Here is a 25,980-nt window from a genome sequence, read left to right as displayed (position 1 = left end):
GCAAGACTCCATTTTCGACAATAAGAGTTATTCTCTGGGGCAATCAATCAGCTCCACCAATAAGTACTGAACTCTATTTTGAATCCATGCCTTGATTTTTGTTCAAGCTGGACAACTATCTGTGGATGAGTTTCACTGATCCTCAGCTGAATAGCTACCGGAAGCACTTTGTAGCAGTGGAACACTATCTTTGGAGATAGGAAGAACAAAAATCTAACAGGCTAGTTCTTTCCCACAGAAGGGACTCACTTCTTTCTGGCATTTGTGATAGTCAAGACCCTGACTTCGATTTTCCTGAGATTGTTGGTCAAATGACTTGCATGCACCCACGTGATCCTGCTGGCACCTGACCGCATTTTCCCTGGAGTGGGGTCTCATTTAATATGCAGGGCAGGATTTCAGCAAGAATCCCAACTGCTGATTGGGTCTCCACCACTGATTCGGAAGGAAATCAGGGTTTGCTGCAGCAGGTCAGTCTGAAGGGGAGAGACAGTGACAAAGAGAATGGAGCTGCACTTGACTGTTGGAAAGTGATAACAGAAAGAGGAGCACTATCTGGGGGTGTGCAATGACCAAGGCCCCAAGATTCTAAGAAGCTGCAGTGGAGATAATACTAGCAGAGATAAGAGCCAAAAGGTACAGGCTCTTTGGCACTCAGGGAGTGATGCCCCAGAAAAAGGAGGTGCAAGTAGTCTGGAGGAGGTGGATATGGCTGTCAGTGCCATCTCTACCACTCCATGAGTGTCAGAAATGTTTGAATGACCTCATCAGGCTGGCCAAGGTAAGTGAAGGCACAAGTGCTCATGCAGAAGCTGAGATACTGCTGAAAGCGTTACTCATCTCCACACCATCCAAGACCACATAGTGTCTAAGATTAAATGAATGAAACTCTTAGTAGGCACAAGAGATTCCAACATCACCCTCACGGGTACATCTCCTCTCCTACTATTCCACTATCCCATGTCACATTTTCTGCAATGAGATGAAGAGCCTGTTGCATTGTCTGCACCTGTCAGGAGATGTTGGGAGATGGAGAAATTTGCGGAGAGCTGTCAGGTTCAGGTTGGTTATGGGATGGAGCACTTACAGAACTGTGAGTTTTTGCTGTCTGATGACTTGAAAGACCTCCTGCTATTGCTCAGTCATTCAAGTCAGAAAGCTTCTTCCTAAAATGAATGTCCTTTGTGTCCATGGCAGATGCTGAATGCTTACAGAAAGAAGCATCGGACAAGCAGGCTAAGACCTCCAGAGGAAACCTTCTTTTACCTAATTCACCTATTCCATCATGGCACCTTACTTATTCAAGCACCAGCCCAGCTACACATACTAGGGACAAGGGTACCACTGATATAGAGGGGATATCACCGGGTAAATTACAGGGCACGGATGAGCAGGAGGAGCTGGGAGGAAATAATGAGGAACAGCAATGTCTCCATGGAGATGACAAAAATGGCTACCCTGTGCTGAGGAGCCTAAGGATCAAGATATCAGGGGCCCAGTCTTTAAAATATCTATGATTAGGGGAGCATAGATCTCATGTACAAGCAGTGGCAGCAGTCTCCAGTCCTGTGATGCAGATGATGGAAAAGTTGGAAGAATCCAGAACTCACATCTGCAATACAATGCAGGAGGTGTGGCATGATGTGATGAATACCCTGGTGACTCTGGCAGTCCAGGAGATCAATGCAGCCTCAAGGTGTCAGGAAGGGTCTAAGGACAGTTGTCACTTCCACAGTGGCAGCAATGATTGCTTCCATCGATAGCCTGGAGAGTACCCTAGCTCAGGGCTTTCAGGAAGTAATTGTGACATGCAGATGGAGGTCACCCTCTTTATTGGAAGAAGTTGGTAATGATGTCCTGCCAGATGGTGGGTGTTGGTTGCAGCAGGGTGTCTGGGCACACCTCCTCTTTCTCCTGGGCTTTTTCATCATAAGCACGGAATTGATCTCCAGCACTTTCTTCCTCTTCATCTTCTATTGGAAGGCCCAATCACTGTGCAATGGCCAAATTATGAAGAATGCAGTAAGCCACTACATTTCTGGAAACCCTTGTTGCACTATACTGCAGGGCTCCCTATGACCTCCCCATGGCAAGATGTGAAATTGAAAAAATCACCATGAAAGTTGCCAGATTGTCACAAAAACCCAACTGGTTCACCAATGTCCTTCAGGGAATTTGCTCCCCCTACCTGGTCTGGCCTACATGTGACTCCAGTCCCGCAATCTGTGGTTGACTCTGAATGCCCACGGGACAAGGAGGAATGAGCAATAAATACTGCATTGTCAGTATCACCCACATCCCAAGAATAATTTTTTAAAACGGGACTTCAGAATTCTGATGGTCTGTTCCACAATAATCCTGGCAATGCCCAAGGCCTCATTGAATCTGTTTTTGGTACCCCTGGTCTCCTATCAGCTACCTGTCACATTGGTCTGCCTGAGTATTGCAGATATCCTGGATTGCTGAGAAGAAACAAATCATGGATACTCCCTGGTTCGCATGCAATGGCATTTATGATGAGGTGGCTTGCATCACGTCCTGTCTGGACTTATATTGAATGAAATCATTCACCTGGTGATGAAGGTGACTGGGCTTTCAGAAAGGGTCCTTATAACCATATGCTTGTCATCAAAGGCAACCTGGACTTGTGGGAATCCAGCCACTTGGAGGAAGTTGATTTGATCTCTCGCTCTCTCTCTCTATTTCTATCTCTCAGTGACTGATATGACTAATGTCACCAGAGGCTGCCTGAAAACATCTGGATGCATAAAAGTTAAATGCTTTTGCCACCTTCACAGCCACAGATAAGACCATTTTCCTGGTGGAAAGAGGCTGCAAGTCAGATTCTAACAGCTGAGGCGTGATTTTATCATGGTGGCGGGATCTCAGCAGGGCCGGGGGCGGTGGGGGGTGGGGGGGTCAATGTGTGCACTGCGCACCCGAATGACGTGCTGGGAGATGGATTATTTAAAGGTCCATTGCACACATGGCTTTTGAGGATGAAAGACGGAATTTGAAGAGATGGAGCAGCATACGACCAAGCCAGCACCCCAGTTCAGTGACTCGTCACTTGAGTTGCTATTGGCCGGGATGACGAGGAGGAGGGAGATGCTGTCCCCAGCCGATGGGAGGAAGCGCCCTGCCTCTGCCATCAAGAAGGCCTGGCTTGAGGTGGCAGGGGAGGAGACCAGCGGGAGCAACGTATCCCAGATTTGGGTGCAGTACAGGAAGCGCTTCAATGTCCTAACCAGGTCAGGAAAAGTGAGTACAGTTACTGATTCACCTGCATTCTGTGGTGCACATCACCCACACCCCCCTCACATTCTGCCTTTCGAAGCCTACTCCATCACATCACCACTCACACCCACTTAAGGCTCAGTGTCAAGTTAGCTTCACTTTCTGTGCATTCCGTCACCTCCCCATTTGTGCACCCACCACTCCCACTCACCCCAATCCTGATGCAATGTGATCAATGTGTCTGGTAGTCACCCTCTGATGCATCTCTTTCATTGTCAGCCTCACACAAAGCAATTCATCCATCGGCTGACCCAGTCACCCTCATACACTCACATGTCTGCACTTTCTCCACTTGTAGGAGAAGAGAGCGCAAAATGCAAGGGGGAGGAGTCAGACTGAAGGGGGGACACCACAAATAGCGGCCCTCACAGAGGCAGAGGAGGCGGCTTTAGCTATCAGCCAAATGGTGGAGTGCCTGGCTGTCGGGGATGCTGAGAATGGCACCCCGCAAACGTCTGGTGACAGAACTTTAACATCCCTCACACACAACATGGATTGATGTTATCAATGTTGCACACTTTAGTATGCTCATCGCACATTACTTCTGCAATGATTATTAATATTGCTGTATGTTCTCTTCCAGGGCCTTCAAGGAATGAAGACGTGGACAAGGGCAATTCCTCAGAGGAGCTACATGCCTCTGAGGGCGCACCATCACATCTTAGTGAGCCATGCACCAGCGCAGATACTCACACCTCGGTGGGTCCTAGTAGAGAGGTAGTTGGGTTGTCACCTGGTGAGTCACCACACACAAGTGAGCATGAGCAGACACTGGTACCAGGGACAGAGGTGGAGAGCCCCCGTCGGTGGACGCACTCCTTTCCAAGTTCTGCTCAGCTGGGCACAGGTGCTGAACCCCGGGGACCATTGTTGATAAAGAGAATGATAAAGGTACACATGCACCATTGCAGCGTACTGGAAGATGTGCCACGCTCAGTCTCCACATTAGCGCCGAGGCTGGAGGAGTCCACCTCCAGTGTTAGTGGACTGGTGGCACAGGTAAGTACAGGAATGTCTGCAATGGAGAGAACGGCAGCCTTCATTGAGCTTCAAGCATGGCTCAAAGATGAGTCCATTCAGGCCCTAGCAACGGCCTTGCGACTCAGGGTGTACAACATTCTGCTGCCTTAAACAGGGAGACAGATACATTAGCAGTGGCCTCACACATTTCCTCCAAGCTGTTGTCCAGTAGAGTGGTATGACTGACATGAGCGTTTATGGTGAAAGGGGACATGGAAGTGGGGACTCCACTCAAAGCACTCCCACATCTCAGCCATTGCCCTCCTCTCAACCGGTACCCGCAATGCTGCCTCCTCTCCAGATGGTCGCGCCTGCCCCTTCACAGGTGCAGGTGGAGCAGTCTTTGGCGGGGCCCTTGCGGACTTCAAAACCCAGATGGCGTAGGCCGAGAGCATCTAAGCAGTCAGGTCATGGTGGTCTGAGTACTTGACTATCTTCACCTTGCAGATCGCCTTATGAGAATCTTTCAAATATGAGTGACTCCCTGGCATCACGAGCAGCCGGGTGAGCTGCTGCTCTGCCAATGGGTTTCCCATCATCGTCCTCCTCCTCCTCCTCAATGTTAATGGCAGATGCAGATGTTTCATGAGCGCATGGGATTTCAACCCCTGGTAATCCTCTTTGTTGAGCGATGATGTTCAGGACGCATCACACGACTATTATTCTACACACTCTCTCTGGTGCGTACTGATGGGATCTCCCAGATTAATCCAGGCACCTGAAGCACATCTTGAGCAGTCCTATGGCTTGTTCATTGACAGACCAGGTGGTGACGTGACTGTCGTTATACCGCTGTTTTGCCTCATTAGTGGGGTTTCTCACATGAGCCACATCTGCAGGGGGTATCCCTTGTCTCCAAGGAGCCAGCCCTTAAGTCTATTTTGTACGTGGAAGAGGGCCAGGATGTTCGATTCGCGCAGAATGAAGGAATCATGGCAGCTGCCAGGGAATTTGGCACACACCTGCAGAAACCTCTTCTGGTGGTCGCAAACCAGCTGCGCATTGATGCAGTGATATCCGTTTCGGTTGATGAACATTCTTAGCTCATGTGGAGGTGCACAGATTGCTACTTGTGTGCAATCAATTGTGCCCTACACCTATGGGAAGCCAGCCAGAGAGTGGAAACCCACTGCCCTCTCAGTCTGGCTCATGTCGTCAATGGGGAAGTTGACGTAATGGAATGCCCTGGCAAACAAGCCATTTGTGACCTGTCGTATACACTTATGTGCAGACGACTGAGAGACCCTGGAGATGTCCCCGGTGGCGCCTTGGTAGGATCCGGAGGCGAAGAAATTGAGAACAGTGGTGACCTTAACGGGCAATGCATACCCACCAGGCCCAGCCGGGAACAGCTCTGCATGAAGCAGTGTGCAGATGTCTGCGACCACCTGTCGACTCAATCTGAGCCTTCGTAGGCACTGTTCCAGGAAGCTCAACCTCTGCCCTCTCACAAGGGTAGTGCCTCTTGCGACCTTGGCCCCTCCGTTGGTCCCCTCTCTGCTCTTCTGCAGATCCTTGTGGCTCACCTGTCTTGTGGAGCTGCAAGTCCCAGAACTGCACCCCGTGCCTGCCACGGATGGTGATGTGCCTCCTCCTCAGATGTACTGTAGAATAAATCCATTGAGCCCCCCCCATCCTGAACAAAGAAATTTCAGACTAAACACAAAGAACTCCCAGCCAAAGGCTTGAATGAGAGAACTAATTGCCCTGCTGCAAAAACTCACCTTTTCTTCACGTGTGTCAATCACTGGCTGCCAGCTGCAACTCCCCTCTGTTTCCATGGCGTCTTTTCAAGGCCACGGGAGACACGCTGAGGCAGAGTTAAAATCATTTCCCTACTTCAATACACTAAAAATGAAACCTGTTAACAAGTTTACGTCTCTTAATTGTCACTTTAAATATTAGCCCACCTGCTTTAGTCGCAGGCGGGACTTTCGGCTTCCTGAAGCGCACACACATCCAGATGCGTCTGGGTCAAACGCGAAAGTCGGCGGCTTGGAGCCTGGATTCGTTCCCGCTACTAAAATCATCTACTTTCACTGCCGCCCCCTCCTCCCCGCTCCCAACGGGAGTTAAAATCATGCCTCTGGTGTCAGGGGAAAACACAGACTTCTCGGATGCTGCCTTTCAAAAAAATATAAGGAATCTTACAACACCAGGTTATAGTCCAACAGTTTTATTTGAAAATCATAAGCTTTCGGAGCTTACCTCCTTGACGAGGTAAGGTCCGAAAGCTTGTGATTTTCAAATAAAACTGTTGGACTATAACCTGGTGTTGTAAGATTCCTTACATTTGTCCACCCCAGTCCATCACCGGCATCTCCACATCATATCAGAAAAATACACAAAGGCCCTCCAAGGTCTGTAGACCTTGTAGCATGGATACCTGCAGGTTGGGTGTTACTGCACTCTCCTGGCTTTCATCCTTTCTTCCTCCATGTCCTCATCATCCTCTTCCTCAAGGCATAGGAACAATGGAATCCCCAGCGGGAAGCCTATTATTTCACTATGTAGATGTTCCTTCAAACTCTCAGCCAGTTCCACAAAATATCATTAAATGCTCAGACACTGCAGCTTCAAAGTACTGGATGTGACTCCCAACCAAAACAAAGTTGCCGAATCATACTTCTGTCTGACCTATCATCCAACCCAACTCTTCCCTCGTGTGGCTCACACTTCTCACTTATTGGCTCATCACCACCACCTTTCCAGCTACAGTGATTTGCAGGGACCGTAAGTGAGCAGAAACGGAGTGAAATCTTGGGGGGCACTCGGCCATGCCCCCTGCTTCATTTAAATACAGCGACGCACACTTCCAGCAGCAGAAGGATCACATCACAGGAGGGATATTGTGGCAGCCATTTCTAGAGGTGGGGTTTCAGCATTCAACTTGCCAGACTACCTGAAGACCACCTGAAAATGGACATTTTTTTTAAGGAAAATGCAGACCCATTTCTCCAGGCCCAGAATTCTAACCCACCTAGCTGATGGAAGATTTATGGCAGCAGATATCAGCAGTGGGAAAAATAGTAGAGCTTAACATATAAAACATTCATTGTCAACTCCTCACAGCCACTAGTGGTAGATTGTGAAAGAAGGCACTTTGCATGAGGGAGAGCCAAATTCTAGCTGGCCAAGGGCATCAGGTGATTCCGGGGGAGGTGGGGGGGAGAGGGGTGCGAGCGCTGGCCAGCAGCGGCCCACATTCAGTTAAGTATTTTTAAAAAACTTACCTTTTTGGTAGCGTCCTGCAGAACTCTTTAAGGACCACTAGTTATGCCGCATGTACATCAAGTAATCCTGAGCTGAGCAATTTCCGCTTTGGGCCCTAAAACAGGAGTTGGGCCCTTATTAGCACATTCAAGGTGCCTAACACCTGTGTTAGATGGCTACCAGGAAAGCCTTTACAGCGTGCAAACCAATATGGCATTGGAAATGTTTCTGATGCTGTTTGGCGTGAGAGGTTGGCTTTCTGAATTGGACCTTTTTGCACCTGTTTTCGGTAACTGGAAAATGGGTGCAACAAGGTCCAATTTCACCCCCCCCCCCCTCAATTAAATGACAGAGCATATATAACAATAGGACAGTTGAAAGGTAACAATAGATGAGTAATCTAGAACATGGTAAACATTAATCAAGATGTCAAACATCTGAAAAGCATTAATGAGAAGGAGAAAATCCCAGATAACAATAACCATAGACAATAGAGTCTACAGAGTTGCAGAGCTACAACAGAGAAGGCAAGAATCCTCGCCCACTCTCTGAGATGTAGAACAGGAATCTCTCCAAAAACAAGGAATTTAAAATCAAAATCCACAACGATCAACTCAAAAAAGATTTTAAAATTATACTATTATGTTGCTAATATCAAGAATTTTTGGAAGTGGGAGCCAAATTATAACCAAGGTGGGTTGTTTCTCTAAACGTACTGGCTATTTATTATCTTTATACCAGCTAGTTCTCTGAACTTCAATGTTCAAGTACCTTTGGACTTCATGAGCCTCTTAAACATTCTCTACATTTTTCGGGGTTTTTCTTGGTCCTGTCTTTTACCCCAGGAAGAAGTCTCACCAATTTGTTCTATGTTTTGCAGGAAACAATCTCACAAGTTATCGTAGTGAATTCTAGAAGCAATAAAGCCATAAGAATTCCTGCAGCATGCCAGTTGAACATTTGAAAGACAAAATTTGACACCAAGCCACATAAAGAGATATTAGGACAGGTGAGGTAGGTTTTAAGGAGCATGTTAGAGAAGGAGAGGGAGCTAGAGAGGTGGAGAGGTTTAGGGAGGGAATTCTAGAGCTTAGGATCGCAGCAGCTGAAGGCGTGGCCGCCAATGGTGGAGCAATGAAAATCGGGGATGCGTAAGAGGCCAGAGTTAGAGAAGCGCAGAGATCTCGGAAGGTTGGAGGGCTGGTGCAAGTTACAGAAATGTACAGGTGACGCCTTGGAGGGATTCGAACACAAGGATAGGAATTTTAAAATTGAGGCGTTGACAGACCAGAAGTTAATGTAGGTCAGCGAGCACAGGGGTGATGGTTAAACAGGACTTGGTGCGAGTTACGATACAGGCAGCAGAGTTTTGGATGAGCTCAAGTTTACGGAGGGTGTAAGGTGGGAGGCCGCCCAGGAGAGCGTTGGAATAGTCGAGTCTGGTGGTAAACAAGGTATTGATGACGGTTTCAGCAGCAGATGAGCTGAGGTAGGGGTGGAGCCGGACGATATTGCAGAGGTGGAAGTAGGTGGTCTTGGTGATGTAGAGGATATGGGATCGGAAGCTCAGCTCAGGGTCAAATAGGAATAGCCAAATCTCTGTAATATGTGGTTGTTTATCTTTTTCTTGACAATTTTTCCTCCTTCCCGCACCTTCCCGTCCCCTCCCCTTTCCTCCTCCACTTTCCTCCCCTTTCCACATCCATCTTCCCCTCCCTTCTTCCTTCCCTACTATCCTCTCTCCTCCTTCATTCCCCTTCTCAACATATTGACTCTTTGATGGAGTACATTTCCACAGGTGCCAGACACCCTCCAATGTCCAAGGAACTAATATTTTAGTGTGACCTTTGACAGTGAGTGTTGGGAGGACTGAGCCCCATCCCATTTTTTCCTATGCACATATCCAACAGGGGTCACCTTTGGCAATCAGGAGCAGGAATCCAGGCCAATTTTTCAATTCCTAGGGAGGCCCTGAGGCCCATTGTTGTGCTACTGCTGCCCAGCATGAAATCAGTTAACTCAGAAAAGACAGGGATTGAACTTTGGACCTTCTGGTCTGTAATGTTAATTGTGATTTATATCAATTAGTGTTAATTGTATTCAGGTGGTACATATCAATTGGGGACACTTTTGTATGAGAGCTTATCTAGGGTGTGGCGTGGATAATGTGGATCTCTGTGAATAAAGGCTTGGAAGCAACTGAAGACCAGGCTCCAGTATTCTATCCTTCACCACCTGGCTATCCAATTTATTACCTGTAAGGCTAAGCTACTCATTGGATAAAGCCTTTGGGAAAGCAATGTTTAATGTTTGCAATTAGCTCAAATGTTTTTCAAGAAAAGCGACAAACAACTCTCTCCCCCCCCCGCCCCCCCCCCCATCCCCCTTTCCAGTGTGAGTCCAAAGTAAGGCTTTACTGAATGACCTCATTTCAAACCAGCATATATTTGAACCCCATTTTTTGATACTTTTCATCTTTTTATATTGTAACGATTTTGGTCGGCATTTTTGGTTCTTCCTTATTTCTTATATTTGGCTTCAATATTGTAGAAGTGTTTCCATCTCAATGGTAATAGATATTGCGACTGCCAAGGTCCATTTGGATATTTGTACCAACTGAAGGTTAATCCAGCATTTAAAAGAGCTGTATGAATAAGTCCAGCATTGATGGTAGAATCATTAATATAAGAATCTGAAAATAAAATTCTGTATTTCCAAACAAATAATTACAAGCTTAGTATTACTCCTGCTATTTTGTCAGGGCCACAATTTTAACCCACCTTCCATCCGACTCCATTTTCAAGCAGTATACCATACAGTGACAGAAGCAACAGGTTCATTATCATGTCCACTGATCTACATGATGTTGGACAAAAGCTGGACCAGCTATACTTAGGTGCCAATTCCATAATCCTTTAAATCTAGAAAACTCACAAGGAATGAGCATAGTCTATACAGTCTATACTTGTTAATCCAATTGACACCATTTTTGTTTGATAAGCAAGGGTGTTGGACTAGCAAATTCAAATTGGTCACTGAAACTTAAATAACCAAACATAAATATACTACAACAACAACTTGACCCTTTAACATAGTAAAATGTCCCAAGGCGCTTTGCAGGAGCGTTATCAAATAAAATTTGACACCGAGCCACGTAAGGAGATATTAGGACAGCTTGGTCAAAGAGGTAGGTTTGGAGGAGCACCTTAAAGGAGGAGAGAGAGGTGGAGGGGCAGCGAGGTTTAGGGTGGGAATTCCAGAGCTTAGGGCCTAGGTAGCTGAAGGCACAGCCACCACACCCTAGAGTGTCATGAACTGCAATGATGTCCAATGTGTTCATTGTACTGCACTTAACGTAACCTGCAAATTGTATAATCTGTATTGTGTACGTTTGGAAAGTGATATGACAACTGTTTTGTATGTACTGCTGCAAATTTTATGAATAAAGTATATTTTTGGAAAAAAAAAACCAATGGCGGAGCGATGAAAATCGGGGATGCGCAAGAGGCCAGAATTGGAGGAGTGCAGAGGTCTCAGAGGACTGTAGGGCTGGAGGAGGTTACAGAGATAGGGAGGGGCGAGGCCATGGAGATTTGAAAACAAGGATGAGAATTTTAGAATCGAGGCATTGCCGGACTGGGAGCCAGTGTAGGTCAACGAGCACAAGGGCGATGGGTGAATGTGACTTGATGTAAGTTAGGATACAAGCAGCAGAGTTTTGAATGAGTTCAAGTTTATGGAGGGTGCAAGGTGGGAGGCTGGCCAGGAAAGCATGGGAATAGTGGAGTCTAGAGATAACAAAAGCAAGGATGAGGGGTTTTCAGCATCATATGAGCTGATACAGGGGCGGAGATGGGCGATGTTACGGAGGTGATCTTGATGATGGAACGGATATGTGATCAGAAGCTCATTTCAGGGTCAAATAGGACGCCACGGTTGTATGCAGTATTAATGACCTGTTATTTAACACTTTAGTGAACATTAAAGCACTTAAACAATTTAACACTATACAGTAATTTTAAACATTTTAAATATACAATAACACATTTTATCTTAACACTTTCATACTTTAACTGTAACTGTAGTTGTAATTTTAACTGCTATTGACAGTCCTGCAGTTCTCTTGCTTGAGTCTTCTCTCTCTCTCAGATCTGCACATCTTGGTGACATTTTTGCAGAAGTCTTTTGATAACGTCTTTTTTGTACATGAAATCACGTTCTGGGTTTTGCACTGTGAACTTCTACACAGTTAGTAAAGCCTGGTTGACATTGGCTGCAGACATAACTGGCAGTTCATTGGTATTGTCATTGCTGTCTTTGTGAGTGGCAACTGTACCAGTGAGGGGTGCAGAGGCTTCAGGCTCGGCACAATGTGCACAATCTGGTTGTTCTAGCAGCAGCTCCTCGCACAAGACATATCACAGTTGATAAAATCTTTTTCAAGTTGTCAAAACAGTGAATGAAATCTACTTGATTGTCCAGAAAAAAAACAACATATACCCTCATAAAGAATGAGACTACATTATTGCATGTACTTTCAAGTTAATATTCCCCCCCCCACCAAAAAAATGTAAGCAAAACAGCTTCTTTATACAACTGCATCCTTTCAAGTCATTGTTTTATTTTTAAAGCAAGTTAATATTTTTAATCCTGGCATCTCTGTTTGCCAGGCAGCTTGTACTGGCAGCTGCTAGGGAGACCCAGGATTCACCTGGAAATGTCAGGTGGCTGACAAGAAAAAAATTGTTTCATTTGTGGTGGTCCAGTGGGTTTGATGCATGTGAGTTCTTTGGTAGTCAGGATAGGCTTTTCTTCACTCAACATTTTTAGCCAACATTTTTAATGGGATCTAGAGGAAGGTAATCCCGAATCAATTTTTTTTTGTACTGTGACCCACAGAACACTTCCATTCGGTGCTTTGCACTCACCTCACACGATTACTACCACCCTCGAGGCAAAGAACATCAAGCTGTGTATAACTGAGATAACTCCCCAGTGTTGCAGCAATGTCTTTGCATCATTTACATGAAATTCACATGAAAATCTGTCTTGTGTGATTTTTTTCTGCGGACATGTCAGAAGACGGAGAAAAAAATTCAGCCATCAATTTACTGTTGACAAATGTTGCTGATGCAATGGCATGAAGGGAGGGGCATTCATCATTATTAAATACTAAAGGCTGCAGAATGTATTGACAGATTCTTCAATCTGGATAAACTATGCATTAAAATGATCAACAAATTTTGTTTGTAGAAAACATTTATTGATAGTTTTCTTGTAACATTGAAGACCTTGGCCTGACCTGATATAATTTAGGGATGTTTCCTTGGAAAAAACAAGCATAATTAAATAAAATTATAAAATCTTAGAAAAAAATTGTGACTATCTTGGAATTATAATATATTGGTAGTAGCAATGGTCAGAGGTAAGTATTGTTTTCTAATGCAATGTGTAATATGGAAGAAGGTAATATATTATAGCAATTACCAGAACAATTCTAATGTTTGCTGAAGGTTACTAAGTTTGTGTAATATTTAAATTGTTTGACTTTTTTTCTAGAGTCTATTGTATAATATGTTACTTTTTTGCAGGTTGTATATATTATATCCAGTTAGTTAAACAAAATGTAGTCACTTTTTTTTGCTATGAAATTAATATTGATGTTGCTGCTACAGATGGTATTTGTCCCTGATTTAGTGATGGTGTGTAATAAACTATTTCATGGCCTTGTTCAATCCCAAAAACTCCCAGACACTGCTATGTTATAATAGTAACAGCATCATTAACAATCATGCTTGGGCAAGCATTATGGAGGAACTATGGTTATATATATATTTACTTACTGTTGTCACTCTTTTTTGTTGCACTTTCACACCAAAATTTTTCCATTATATTTTATGTCCACATTTATAATGGAAACCATCTTCGTAAACGCATTCCCTGTGATTGTGCAATCAGGCAATTGGGTGGCCCTGTATTATCTTTCTCCCACAAATTGCTCAAAATACTTCCGGAACAATTTCATCTGAAAATTTCTGTAATGCCATTTTTTCTTCAGAAACTGAAATTTAAAATGTCCAAAATAAGAGTTTAACAAAATTAGAAATTAAAAAGCATGGCACAAAACTTGAAAGTGTAGTAAACAGTGAGGAGGATAGTAATAGACCTCAAGAAGACATAGGCAGGCTGGTGGAATGGGCCGGCACATGGTAGATGAAATTTAACGCAGAGAAGTGTGAAGTGATACATTTTGGCAAGAACAATGAGGAGCGACAACATAAACTAAATGGTACAATTCTAAAGCGGGTGCAGGAACACAGAGAGACCTGGGGGTATATGTGCACAAATCGTTGAAGATGGCAGGAAGGTTGAGAAAGCGGTTAAAAAAGAATACGGGATCCTGGGCTTTATAAATAGAGGCATAGATACAAAAGCAAGGAAGTTATGTTGAATCTTTATAAAACATTGGTTTGGCCACAGCTGGAGTGTTGTGTCCAATTCTGGGTATCGCACTTTAGGAAGGATATGAAGGTCTTAGAGAGGGTTTACTAGAATGGTAAAAGATTTACTAGAATGGTTCCAGGGATGAAGGACTTCAGTTAAGTGGATAGACTGGAGAAGTTGCGATTGTTTTCCTTCGAGCAGAGAAGGTTGAAAGGAGATTTGATAGAAGTGTTCAAAATCATGAAGGGTTTAGATAAAGTAAATAAAGAGAAACTGTTCCCATTGGCAGAAGGGTCGAGGACCAGAGGACACAGATTTAAGGTGATTCGCAAAATAACCAAAGGCGACGTGAGGAAAAACGTTTTTATGCAGCGAGTAGTTATGATCTGGAATGTGCTACCTAAAAGGGTGGTGGAAGCAGATTCATTCGTGGCTTTCAAAAAGTAATTGGATAAATACTTGAAGGGAAAACATTTTCAGGGCTACTAACTGTATTGCTCTTATAAAGAGCCAGCATGGGCTCAATAGACCAAATGGCCTCCTTCTGTGCTGTAACTGTTCTATGATTCTATGATAACAATAACATGATTAAATTTATCTACTAAACTGTCTTTTGTGTATTTTAATGCCACTGTTTTTAATGGAAGATGTCAGCTTCTTCTAGATACTTGGGTTTGAAGATTGGCCTTGATAATTATTCCCAGAGCTATGAAGCTGTGAGCTAAATTTAGATTGTGCAGTATTAGTATGTGCAAGGTACCTAATTCCTCAGGATGCATCAGTAACATTCAGTCAGCTGTACTGGTGAAATATTTTTCTTTATGCATTTTTCCTTAGCTTCTATCTGTTTTTGCTAAAACTTATTTGAAAAGGACTGGAGGACAAATTTCAAAAGCTTCATTCAGGTAAAGTTTATATTGAGTGTTCTTTTAAACACAGAGGCGGCGTACCTATGTACGTGCATTTGTGTGTGTAAGAGAGAGAAGTTACAGTATACTGATTACACACTTCTTGTACCGTTTTTGTGATCTATAAACTTCAGAAAGTATATTAGCCTTAGAGAGAAAAAGAGAGACTGGAGTCAGAGAGAGAGAGAGGACGATAGCGTGGGTGTGACATTCAACTTCAGCACTGATGCAGAACATAGGAAGGAAATAGACCATTCAGCCCCTCGAAACTGAATGCATTTCTCTTGATGGAGTCTAAAGAAGGCTCTGTACAATTGATGCATAATATACCCAACTTTGTATTCCAGTGCCCTTGAAATAAAGACCAGTATTCCATTAGCCTTTTTGATTGAATTTTGTACCTGTGCAGTAGTGTTTAGTGATTTGTGCACAGGGACATCTAAATTCCTTTGCTCCTGGTTTTGGTTGAGGGATATAGAAAAAGACAGATGGATATAGAGAGATGAGGTGGAGGGGTAGAAATTGGTATGCGTTGTGCCCGCATTCCAATTTATTAGTGGGACAGCCTATGCCCAATCTGCACTGGCTTTGGTCCCACTGCTAAGTATGTGGCGCCCATTTTATGGCGTCCTGGGTGGCCACCTTAAACAGGCGTTTTGGTCATTTGAATATGTTAATGTGGAGCCTCGCGCCTTTCTACTTGGGCATAGTGCCAAGTCTGGGCCTGGAAAAGGGGCCTAGACTAATTTGTACCCCAGAGTGCCCTTCCTCATTCTACCTTGATTTTTTTTATGAACATGTAAATTGAATTTTGAAAACAAACAAAACCTTTTTAAGAGAAACAGATAGGAAATGAAGGTAGGAGAGGGAAGGGGAGCGGAGGGGAGGAGGGAAACTGGTTGAGGGTGAGGGGGTCTCTGGCCTGTCGCCACCCACCCTCAGCAGAACAAGGAGAACGGGCGAATACAGGGGTGGAGTGGATAGTTCAAAGGGGAATATATAAGGGAATGATAGGAAGGGGAGGGGATAGTGGAAAGGTAAAGGTGTAGGGAATGCAATGGGAGTGAGGAGTGGGGAAAGCATGAGTGATTGTGCATTTTCCCCACAACCCCCATCACAAATCCGGCCTACAGCCATTGGTGACACCTCTTCTCACAACATCACACTATGCCATCCACCATCTCCCACTCAAAAGGAAAAAATAAAAGAACAAAAGGTATAGAGATAAGCAAAAGAAGATAAAGGTAGAAGCAAAAAGATGAGTTAGGGAGAGGGAATCAGAAGAGAAGAGAAAGGGAGAGACAGAAGCGGAAGAGGAGAGACAAAGCAAGAAGACAGCACAGAGAGGTAAGAGAGAAACCATGGGGGTAATTGTCAGCTGTGGAGGTAATGTGATAGAGCAGATTTCCCATGGTTATAGAACTCATTAAATTTTTGGACAAGTTCTGTGATGGGTGGACGATCCTCTCCACCACATTACTGCCCAAATGGTGACCTTGAAAATTACACCCCTTATATTTTGTGCGGTTTGTAGAGTTTTATTTCTGACCTGTTAATATTGTGATTATTATGAAAATAGCATACTATAAAATGGCAATATTTAGCATTTAAACAAATGTCCTTACAAAGTATGCCAACACATAACAGATTATGTCGTGTTGTGAATTATTTCATTCCAAAATAAACTTGGTTGAAATTCTGTTGGTTGTGATTTTGAAGGAAAGCAGCTTTTAATTTCAATGGAAATCTTCGGACATTTCCCATTGGCCAAGGTTCTATGTCACTTGTGTGTCTTCCATTCAGTCAAAAACTAAATCACCATCACTTGTTAATTTTGTAATGTTCTCCTGACTATTTCATTCTCAGCAGAGCTATCCAATGAACTAAATCCCTCTACTTCTTTGCTATTAATATTGGTTTGTCCAGAGCAGACTAAAACTTGCATTGCCATGTAATACAACCAATAACACAAACGTAGTCTGTCATTTTCTTTATAATTAATTTATCTACATGAGCATTGTCATTTGGAAAGACTGAACAGCACTGTAGATCTCTGGTGTATCTAATAAAAACAAATTAAGCAATATTGAATGAGGCTGGGTTCCCTTGGTAGATGAGAAACAAGTGCTTTCTCCATTTGCTCTTTTGCTTCAAGCAAGATCACATACTATCAGTCACTCTCAAGAAATTTCAATCATCACTGTCCTCTGCAGCAACCCCTATTCATATCAACTACAATCAAGACAAATTAAATTACTAGTCTGACACGTTAAATCTGTTTCGTTCTTTCAGGTAGACGTTTGTTTATCATAATAAAAAGAAAAAATAGAAAGACTTGTATTTATATAGGACCTCATTGTGTCTCTCAGAAGTATTGCAAAACATTACAGTGGCTGTTGTTAAATAGACAAAGGCAGCAGCCATTTTGTGCACAGCAAAATCCCACAAATGAGATGAATGACCAGTTATTCTGTTTTTGATGATGTTGGTTAAGGGAGGAATTTTGGCTAGGATACCAGGAAAATGATCTGCTCTGTTTTTAATAGTGCCAAAGCACCTTTCACGTCCACCTGAATCACAGTGGAATAAATTGGATTTTCCCTGGATTGCCTGAGCTGAATTTTTTAACTTATAATATTTCTGTAATGTTAGATTTAGCATTTGTGTCAACAATAAGCCTGCAGCATGGAATTAATTTCAACAACAGTAACTTGAAGTGTTAAGTACCTATTCAATAGGAGGATTGTTTTAAATCCAATTTCAAACATTTCATACTATTGTGAGAAGCTCACTCCTGGAGACACCCAAGAGCCCAGGTGTCATTCCCTTCCATCCGCAGAGTGGGGGGACTTTGCTAGGGCAGACACGTAGGAGCCTCAGGCGGTCACAACAACGAGTAGGCATTACCTTTAGCATTGATAGCTTGGTGGGCCAAGCAACACCCCTCTTCCCCCTCCCCGCCACCCCACCCCCGCAACAATTTGCAGACTTAAGGCAGGTGACACTCTCCCTCTCTCTCTCTCTGAGACACACAGTGGTCTGTGTTCTCACTGTGTTGTAACACTGAACCAGCCTACCTTTGCGAGATTAAGCCAGCAAAGGTATCCCCATGTTTATAGAGTTAGTAAGTTGCATATTTCTTAATTTTCCTGACAGAGCAGTGTAGGAAAATTGATTGTTCGCGCAGTGAAAACTGTTCATTGTTTATTCGTGTATTTTATATAAATAAACCATTTGATGGTTTGAAGCCTCATTCGGTAAGATGCTATTTCAGTCCACCTTCCATAAAGAAAGGAGAACACATGTGGCGTCAAGTGATACATTTAAGTAGTTGGCATGCAGAGCATGGGTTCTCCGTTATGATTCCTGGGTCATGTGATTGTTTATCCAGATAGTGGGCAGAAAATATTTGCACACTGAATTGTATGAGCTGCAAAGTCTGCTTCCAGGCGTGACGCTGAATTCATACAAATATCTATTGCAAAAATACAACAACTGTGACACATAGGAACAGGCAAATAGAGTCTCGGTTTACTGTAATCGAATTCAGCTTCACAAGTATGTTTCTTAACCATACTACAGAACATAATAGTTAACATAACCCTTTTAAATGGGAATATCTATTCAAAGGAAACATTTTCTCAGATATCAGTTGCATGTATATTGAATAGTGTTTGGTTCATAGATACAAATAGCTTAATGCAATGGGGAAGAAATTGGACCTCGCTGCATTCATTTTTCAGCTGCCGAACTGGGGAAAAAAGCACTAATTTCCTGGTGCTGTCTCCCACGCTACAAGGGTGCCTGAAACACATCTAACGTCACGTTGGCGATATTCAAGCATCCCTGACAGCTGCCAAAAACAGGCGTTAGACCACTTGCATATGTTAATGAAGGGCCTAAAGCCTGTTTAAGCACCTTGCTAGGGGGATAGAATATAAAAACAGGGAGGTATTGCTGCAGTTATATAAGGTATTGGTGAGACCGCACCTGGAATACTGCATACAGTTTTGGTCTCCATACTTAAGAAAAGACATACTTGCTCTCGAGGCAGTACAAAGAAGGCTCACTCGGTTAATCCCGGGGATGAGGGGGCGGACATATGAGGAGAGGTTGAGTAGATTGGGGCTCTACTCATTGGAGTTCAGAAGAATGAGAGGCAATCTTATTGAAACATATAAGATTGTGAAGGGGCTTGATCGGGTGGATGCGGTAAGGATGTTCCCAAGGATGGGTGAAACTAGAACGAGGGGGCATAATCTTAGAATAAGGGGCTACTCTTTCAAAACTGAGATGAGGAGAAACTTCTTCACTCAGAGGGTAGTAGGTCTGTGGAATTTGCTGCCCCAGGAAGCTGTGGAAGCTACCTCATTGAATAAATTTAAAACAGAAATAGACAGTTTCCTAGAAGTAAAGGGAATTAGGGGTTACGGGGAGCGGGCAGGAAATTGGACATGAATTTAGATTTGAGGTTAGGATCAGATCAGCCATGATCTTATTGAATGGCGGAGCAGGCTCGAGGGGCCGATTGGCCTACTCCTGCTCCTATTTCTTATGTTCTTATGTTTCTTGGTTTGCGGTAGACCAACAAACTGCCTGCTCCACTCAGATTTAATTGTTGTTATATAAATAATTTTTATTTGGTATTAGAACGTTGTTCTTGTGTCTATAGTGAATGCATGTTTGGTCACACTTGGGCCCAAATCGTCGTGGCAGTTATTATTAAGAAGGATTAGTAACCCCTGGTAGCATTAATGATAGTATATTCCTAACAGAATCCAAAGATTGGTTTATTAGAAATCCGGAGTATGTGGCTTTGATCATCCAAAGCCAAATGACAAAAGCTCAACTCTGACAATTTTTGTTACTTGAAGGAAGCTTGCCTTAAACAATCAAGCACTAATCTACGATAACCAGCACTTTTCGCAAGATTTTATTTAAAAGGGCTTGTTTCATTTTAATTTTTCTGAATTTTACTTGGGTTTACAAGTTATTGTAGTTGTATATTTTGTGTGAACAACATTTACAGAAATGTACAGAGCTGTAATGAATCTGATGGCATGTCATACATGATAAGAATAAGGATATTTTATGGACACGGGTGCAGGTACAAGAAACATGAATTGCAGCACCTACACTTGGACTGGAAAGTTAACACAAGAATCCCTGATCCAGACTTTCCTCTAGCATTACAGCTTTAATTTCAAACTTCCCTGCAATGATCTAAATCTTCTGCTGAAGGAAAGAGACACTAAATGAAAGTGGCTAGACTTGTTCATATCCTTGCTCTGTTGTTATCAGTGCAACTGACTCATTTAATTATATTTGTATTGACTACCACCTAATATGAAACCTTTTCTTCAGCTGCCCTGATTTAATTGGTATGTCAATATTGGTGTAATTTAATCAGAGTATTGAATTTGGAGTTGTTCATTATGATGGATAATTACACATAACTGGTTCTTTTGGCAGGAGATGAAGTTTTATGCTGGTTACTAATTCTTTTTCAGCTGATGCTGTTGCCAGGACCAATTTTCTTTTCATTCTCCTGTAAATCACAATATTTGCTCATGACTTGGTTCCAGTTCGAATGTTGATGTGCTTGCTTTTGTGTCGCATTGCCTGGAGTTTAGAAACTGGCCTGGATAGTCAGAGTGAGGGAGAAGGTGTGGCAGGCCCTCAGCTCTGTATATTTAGATGGATACACACAGTATCATCTTACCTTAACTGATGAAGCAATGCATCATCCTCTGTTTCTTATTTGCTTTGGCAGGACTGCCTGACAAGACAAATAGACATGATTTTGCTCTGGATGATGTCGATACAACCTCTCGAACAGAAGATGGCAGCGATTCAAATATACCTGGTGCAGGAGTCATGGTCACAAGCGAAAATGTAATGGTTACTCTGATCACTTTGGTTTCTTGGATTCTTTTTTGGTAAATTCACATCTTTCCATTTCTGCCTTATGCCTTTTAGGTAAATAATGGAAACAGCAGTGATGCAAAGAATATTAAACATAAGAATGGCTATGATATACTTTTGCTTTAAAAAATACTTTTTGTTTTGATTATTTTAGTTTATCCAGTGCTTGCTGCAAATGAAGATATGATTTTAGTTCTATGTATTTTTATAACATTGCTTTACAATATTTGGCTTTACAGAGCTTTTTTCATAATTGTTGCTGTAATGCATAGAAAATGTGGAACACACTTCTGCTTAAAACAACTGAAACATAATGACCATGTTTTTCACTATATCATCTTCTTCACCCTTGTGCCCCTAATCTATTAGGAACAATTGTGCTAGATGTACTACATATTGACTAATCTAGTGTTACATCCAGAACTATTCTACTTTTCCTCAGGATCTTTTCACACCCTTATCTTTGTTCGCTCCCTCCTACATCACCAGTCTTTTTTCCTCCTTTCTTTTGCTCATTTGGTACTCTTCTCCTTTGGTTTGTCGCCTTTTGTATCTCCAGCATTTGAATTGTACCCTACCGCAATAGCAGCTTTTGATTTGTGTCCTCTGCTACTCTGGGTCCGTGGCCTCAGATTAGTTTTATTTTTCTGTGTAAGGCAGAGGCCTTCTAGACACTCAGCAATACAAATCCAAGTGGATCGACAGCATTCTGCCTCACTTGGGAAGCTAATCCAATGCCAGTGGCAAATAGAGAGCAGTAGGTTATGAATCAAAGGCCCGGGATGCAAGAAACCATGGGGGAAAATTTCATTAGGGCCTATCACTGGGCGTAGGTAGTGTGATCCCCTATTAACCCGTGCCCAATGGCCCCTGCGCAGGCAGGATAAAAACTTTGTTCTGCCTTAGTTCTCACCTGCAAGCTGCATTCAAATCCAGGCCTTGCATGTTGATTCAATGCAATTTGCACTTTCCACCAGCAGGGGGAGCCCCAATCTCTTAAAGGGAGGATGTCTTAAAATCTCTTAAAGGTAGATGGTACCTGTTATTTGCTAAAAATAACAGTCTGCTGTCTGCATGGAGTCTGAACGGAGATCAGACATCACACTTGTAAAACACAGATGCGGGTTCCATCCCTATGTTTACACACTGATGAGTTATGTTAAAACATTGAATAAAGGTTGCGCATTACTAAATCCCACATCTGCATACCAGACCTCACCAATCTGCCGATCTGAGTTTGTACCAGGCCTGCGAGAGTATGTGCACCAACGTTCTCTGCTGATGCACTAGAGGCCTTGATGCAAGAGTTGGACGCATCCTATATCCGCAGTTTGGGGGGGGGGGGGGGCAAGAGGCCATCCACACATATGCCTAAAAGGCAACTGGAGGCAATAGAGGACGAAGTCAATGCCAGGCACGTAGCACCACAAACAGGAACGCAGTGCAGGAAGAAGTTCAGTGCTTTGACACAAGTGGTCAAGGTGAGTGAGATCAACTGTCAAGTGGCGTCTCCTACCAACTGCACCATTAGCCACATCCACTGCACTATGCACTACACCCCCCATCACCCACATACCAACAAACTTTTTCCATCAGTACTCAACTCTTCCAATCAGATGCTTCCTCTCACCCTTACACATTACCAATGTTGCAAGCCGCCCACCCACAACTCACAGGCCACACACACTGGCAGTTATTCAACCATGACAGGCACATCATCCAGAAACATGTCCCGCTTTCTTGCAGGAGAAGGTTGCGCATATCAGGAGGCAACAAGTGGCAGTGGCATTTAGCCCCTCGAGCCTGTTCCACCATTCAATGAGATAATGGTGGACCTGTGACCTAACTCTGTGTTCCCGCCGTAGCCCCATATCCCTTAGTACCCTTGGTTCACAGAAATCTATCAATCTCAGATTTAGAATTCATAATTGAGCTAGCATCAACTGCCATTTGCAGAAGAGCGTTCCAAACTTCTCCCACCCTTTGCATGTACAAGCATTTCCTAAATTCTCTCCTGTACGTCCTGGCTCTAAATGTTAGGCTATGTCCCTGCATCCTAGTATTCAAGTATAGGAGACCTCCAAAAACAGTTATAAATGTCTTAGCAGCCAGAAGCAATAATCCAGCCACTAACCTGTAAATCCATCATGGTCCCTTTAAATAGCGCTGGTGGGGGTCCTCCAGGCACTCTAAGACACGTTCAGATGGTCGGGGTTAAGACTGTGCGTTGAGTTGAGTGTTAAGTGCCAAAATGGTGTCTATCATTTTAAATCAGTGTTGCACACTGATTGTATCCATTTTCTCCTTACTTTACATGCAGCCGGTGTTCGGTGTTTGCGCATGCACTAACTCCTATACCAAGATGGTGTCCGGCGTACGTCACGCTGGAAACGTGCGTGCGCAGCCAAGACGCCATCTTGGCACCTCAAGAGGCCACGTAACGCCGAAATAACGGGTGCTACATGGCCGAATTTAGCGCCCCATGCCTTAGAGACCAAGGAGGCAGAAGAGCATGACTCAATGGCTAAGAATGGAATAGTGCGTGCCCGGGCCTGTAAATATAGAAATAGACTTATTATCAGGAATAACAATTCAAATTATGATATATCTTTTGGCTCTTCAGCAATATGAGGAGTGAGGGAGGGAATCCTTCCCCAGATTCTGGCTATCCCATTCATTGTAATCTGGAAGAAAGCTTGAGTAAGAACGTCTGTCAGTCATGGAATAATCTGCCAAACTGTTCATCACAATTTACATATAAGGGTAGATTTTACAAATTAGCGCTCCCAGTTTGGAGCTTTGTACACTGGAAGCATATATCGAGAATTTGGCTGCTGAGATCCATTAAAATGAATGTACAGAATGTCCCATGGGACGTGTTGACCTCAGTGGTGGAATTTCTGATATGTGCTCCCAATATGTGGTGCTCAGAACCAGGAATGCAACTTTGTAAAATCCACCGTGTGGAGTTCATGTTTCCTCCTATTGGTAAAAATGTAACAAAATATTTCATGTAAACACAAAATAGTTGCAGCAAGATACAAAGTAAGGCCTAAAAAAATCAAATTACTTTGCCCTTACAAGGTTATTGATCAAATCCAAATATTAGTGCAGTTTAAAAGCTGCAAAAGAATAAAAGGATTCGAGATTGTGTTCAATGAATGCTTTCAAATGTAGGCACTCCTTTGCATAATCCTGAACACAATAGAAGATTGTATCTGCATATTTCATATATATAACTCAAATAAATTGAAGTGTGCACCACAAGGAACACTTATTATTAATATTCTGTGGAATAATATAAATCTCACTGGTGCAAAAACTCCTTTCTATTCGTCTATTACAGATTATATATCTGTAATAGATATAAAAAACTATCCATTTTTTAAAAACTTTTTTTATTTCTTCCAGCTTACATTTTAATATATTAATTATAAAGTTGCACAAAAACTACCATAATTATCTATACCATGAAATAAGTAGATTAAGTTTTGCAGGGTATGGAACCAGAATGATCTAAAATAAAACACTTGAAGTAAATGTTCCTTTTGGAAGGATTTTTCACCCTATTAAATCAGCTGTTCTACATATGAATTTATTGAGGTCTTACCTCCAGATGTATAATTGGTCAGATAATGTTTGAACCACTGTTTTAAAAAATGTTGGAACATTACAGAAGGATTGGTACATTTGTTTTAACAAAATAATGGTAGTTTTGTTACACGAGAATATTCTGTTACTGTGGTTCCTGTGTAGAAACAGAAAGATAGAAATCAATGGCGTGCAATGAAATATTATTGGTTGTGTTTTTCTTTCCTTAAAAATTGACTGTTGTAACCAACATTAGCATTAAATATATTGGGATTGACCAAGCTATGTACAATATATTGTTTTTCACTTACTGATTTATTTTCTTTACTACTGTAAATGCAGTGTTAGATTAAATGTAGTTATGTTATTGCTTGTTATCATTATACAGGAAATGTGCAAATTTTAAATAATTTCAAAAGTTGACAATTCTAAACTGCTACATTTCTATCTGCTAAAACCATCGATTCACTGAGTGCTACTATGTAAATACAAAATGTTATTTCGCAGCCTAAAGAATTCATTTTCTGCAACACTGAACTTGCATGTAAAGCTAGAATGTTCTGTTCTACAATTAACTATTATTAAATGTGCAGTGGCACAGTTCCCAGTTAAGTGAAACTTTCCGTTGTGCGAATAATTGATCTGACAGCTGTCACAAACAAAGATATTGGGGTAGAAATCGCTCGGAGCAGCAAACCAACGTTCCTCGCCGCTCCATAGATTTATACTAACCCACAAACTTAACGCAATCTTTTCTTCGGGCACTTCTTCGAATGGGAAGTGGAGAAGAGCCTGGCGTCAGTTCAGGCGGAGCTAGGACCCTGGGAGAAGCAAGAGGATCGATCTGTCCCCTCGACCAATCAGATCGCAGCATTTTTGACAGCTGCATACACTGTCTCTGCCGGCTTCCGACGTTAAACCAGGAAGTGAAGGGTACAACTTTTTAAATCAATGTAAAAACAGTTATAGACTGCAAAAAAAAGAAGGTAAGAAATAATTGAATTAAATAAAAGAGATAGAAGGGAAAATGTTTTTAAAAGTTTAATTTTTTAATTTAAAAAAAAATGTAATCGCTGAAAACTATTAGAGCATGGATTAATGAGACTCCACATTTTTAAAAGTTAATTTTTAGTTGTTTGGCAATCATTAAGACTTACTGCGCTGTTAAAACTTAGTTTAGACCTGTATTTTTAAGCATACCTGTTTGGTGGTGTAATTAGTTACTTTCCAGCTGGGCAGATAAACAAGTTAACAGCTTTTCAATGATTTCTCTGATTGCAGCGTGCGATGTCCCTTTAATTTGAAGCTGTCATATCGCCGGTAAACCACTAGGAGCAAGTTCCGGATTTCTGCGTTTCATTGCGCATGTGCGAACACCAGAGCCTGCTCCTCCATTTCACCACTAACAATGGAGAGCACCGTTGAGCTCTTCGTTATTTCGGGAGCGATTTCTGCCCCTTTTTTAAACTCACTTTGTTCAGAAAAAGATGGGCAATGATGTTATTGGTCATATGTTGAACCAGATTGACAGAATATACTGCTTTTACCCAGTTACAGTTGTGCCATAGACACAGTAACCTCC

General features: G+C 42.6%; 1 protein-coding gene across 1 annotated transcript in view; it reads left to right on the top strand.

Moving 5' to 3' along the window:
• Positions 1 to 20,972, top strand: part of gpc5a (glypican 5a) — a 1,114,293-nt gene extending 1,093,321 nt beyond the window's left edge. Inside the window, exon 8 of the mRNA XM_067986491.1 lies at positions 20,656 to 20,972. Within this exon, the coding sequence (XP_067842592.1) occupies positions 20,656 to 20,825 (170 nt within the window). The 3' untranslated portion in view covers positions 20,826 to 20,972. The remainder of the gene's footprint in view (positions 1 to 20,655) is intronic.
• The last annotated feature ends 5,008 nt before the right edge of the window (positions 20,973 to 25,980 follow it).

The sequence above is a fragment of the Heptranchias perlo genome, chromosome 6, assembly GCF_035084215.1.
Source record: "Heptranchias perlo isolate sHepPer1 chromosome 6, sHepPer1.hap1, whole genome shotgun sequence".
Taxonomy (NCBI): domain Eukaryota; kingdom Metazoa; phylum Chordata; class Chondrichthyes; order Hexanchiformes; family Hexanchidae; genus Heptranchias; species Heptranchias perlo.
This window is presented reverse-complemented; position numbering and strand designations above follow the sequence as displayed.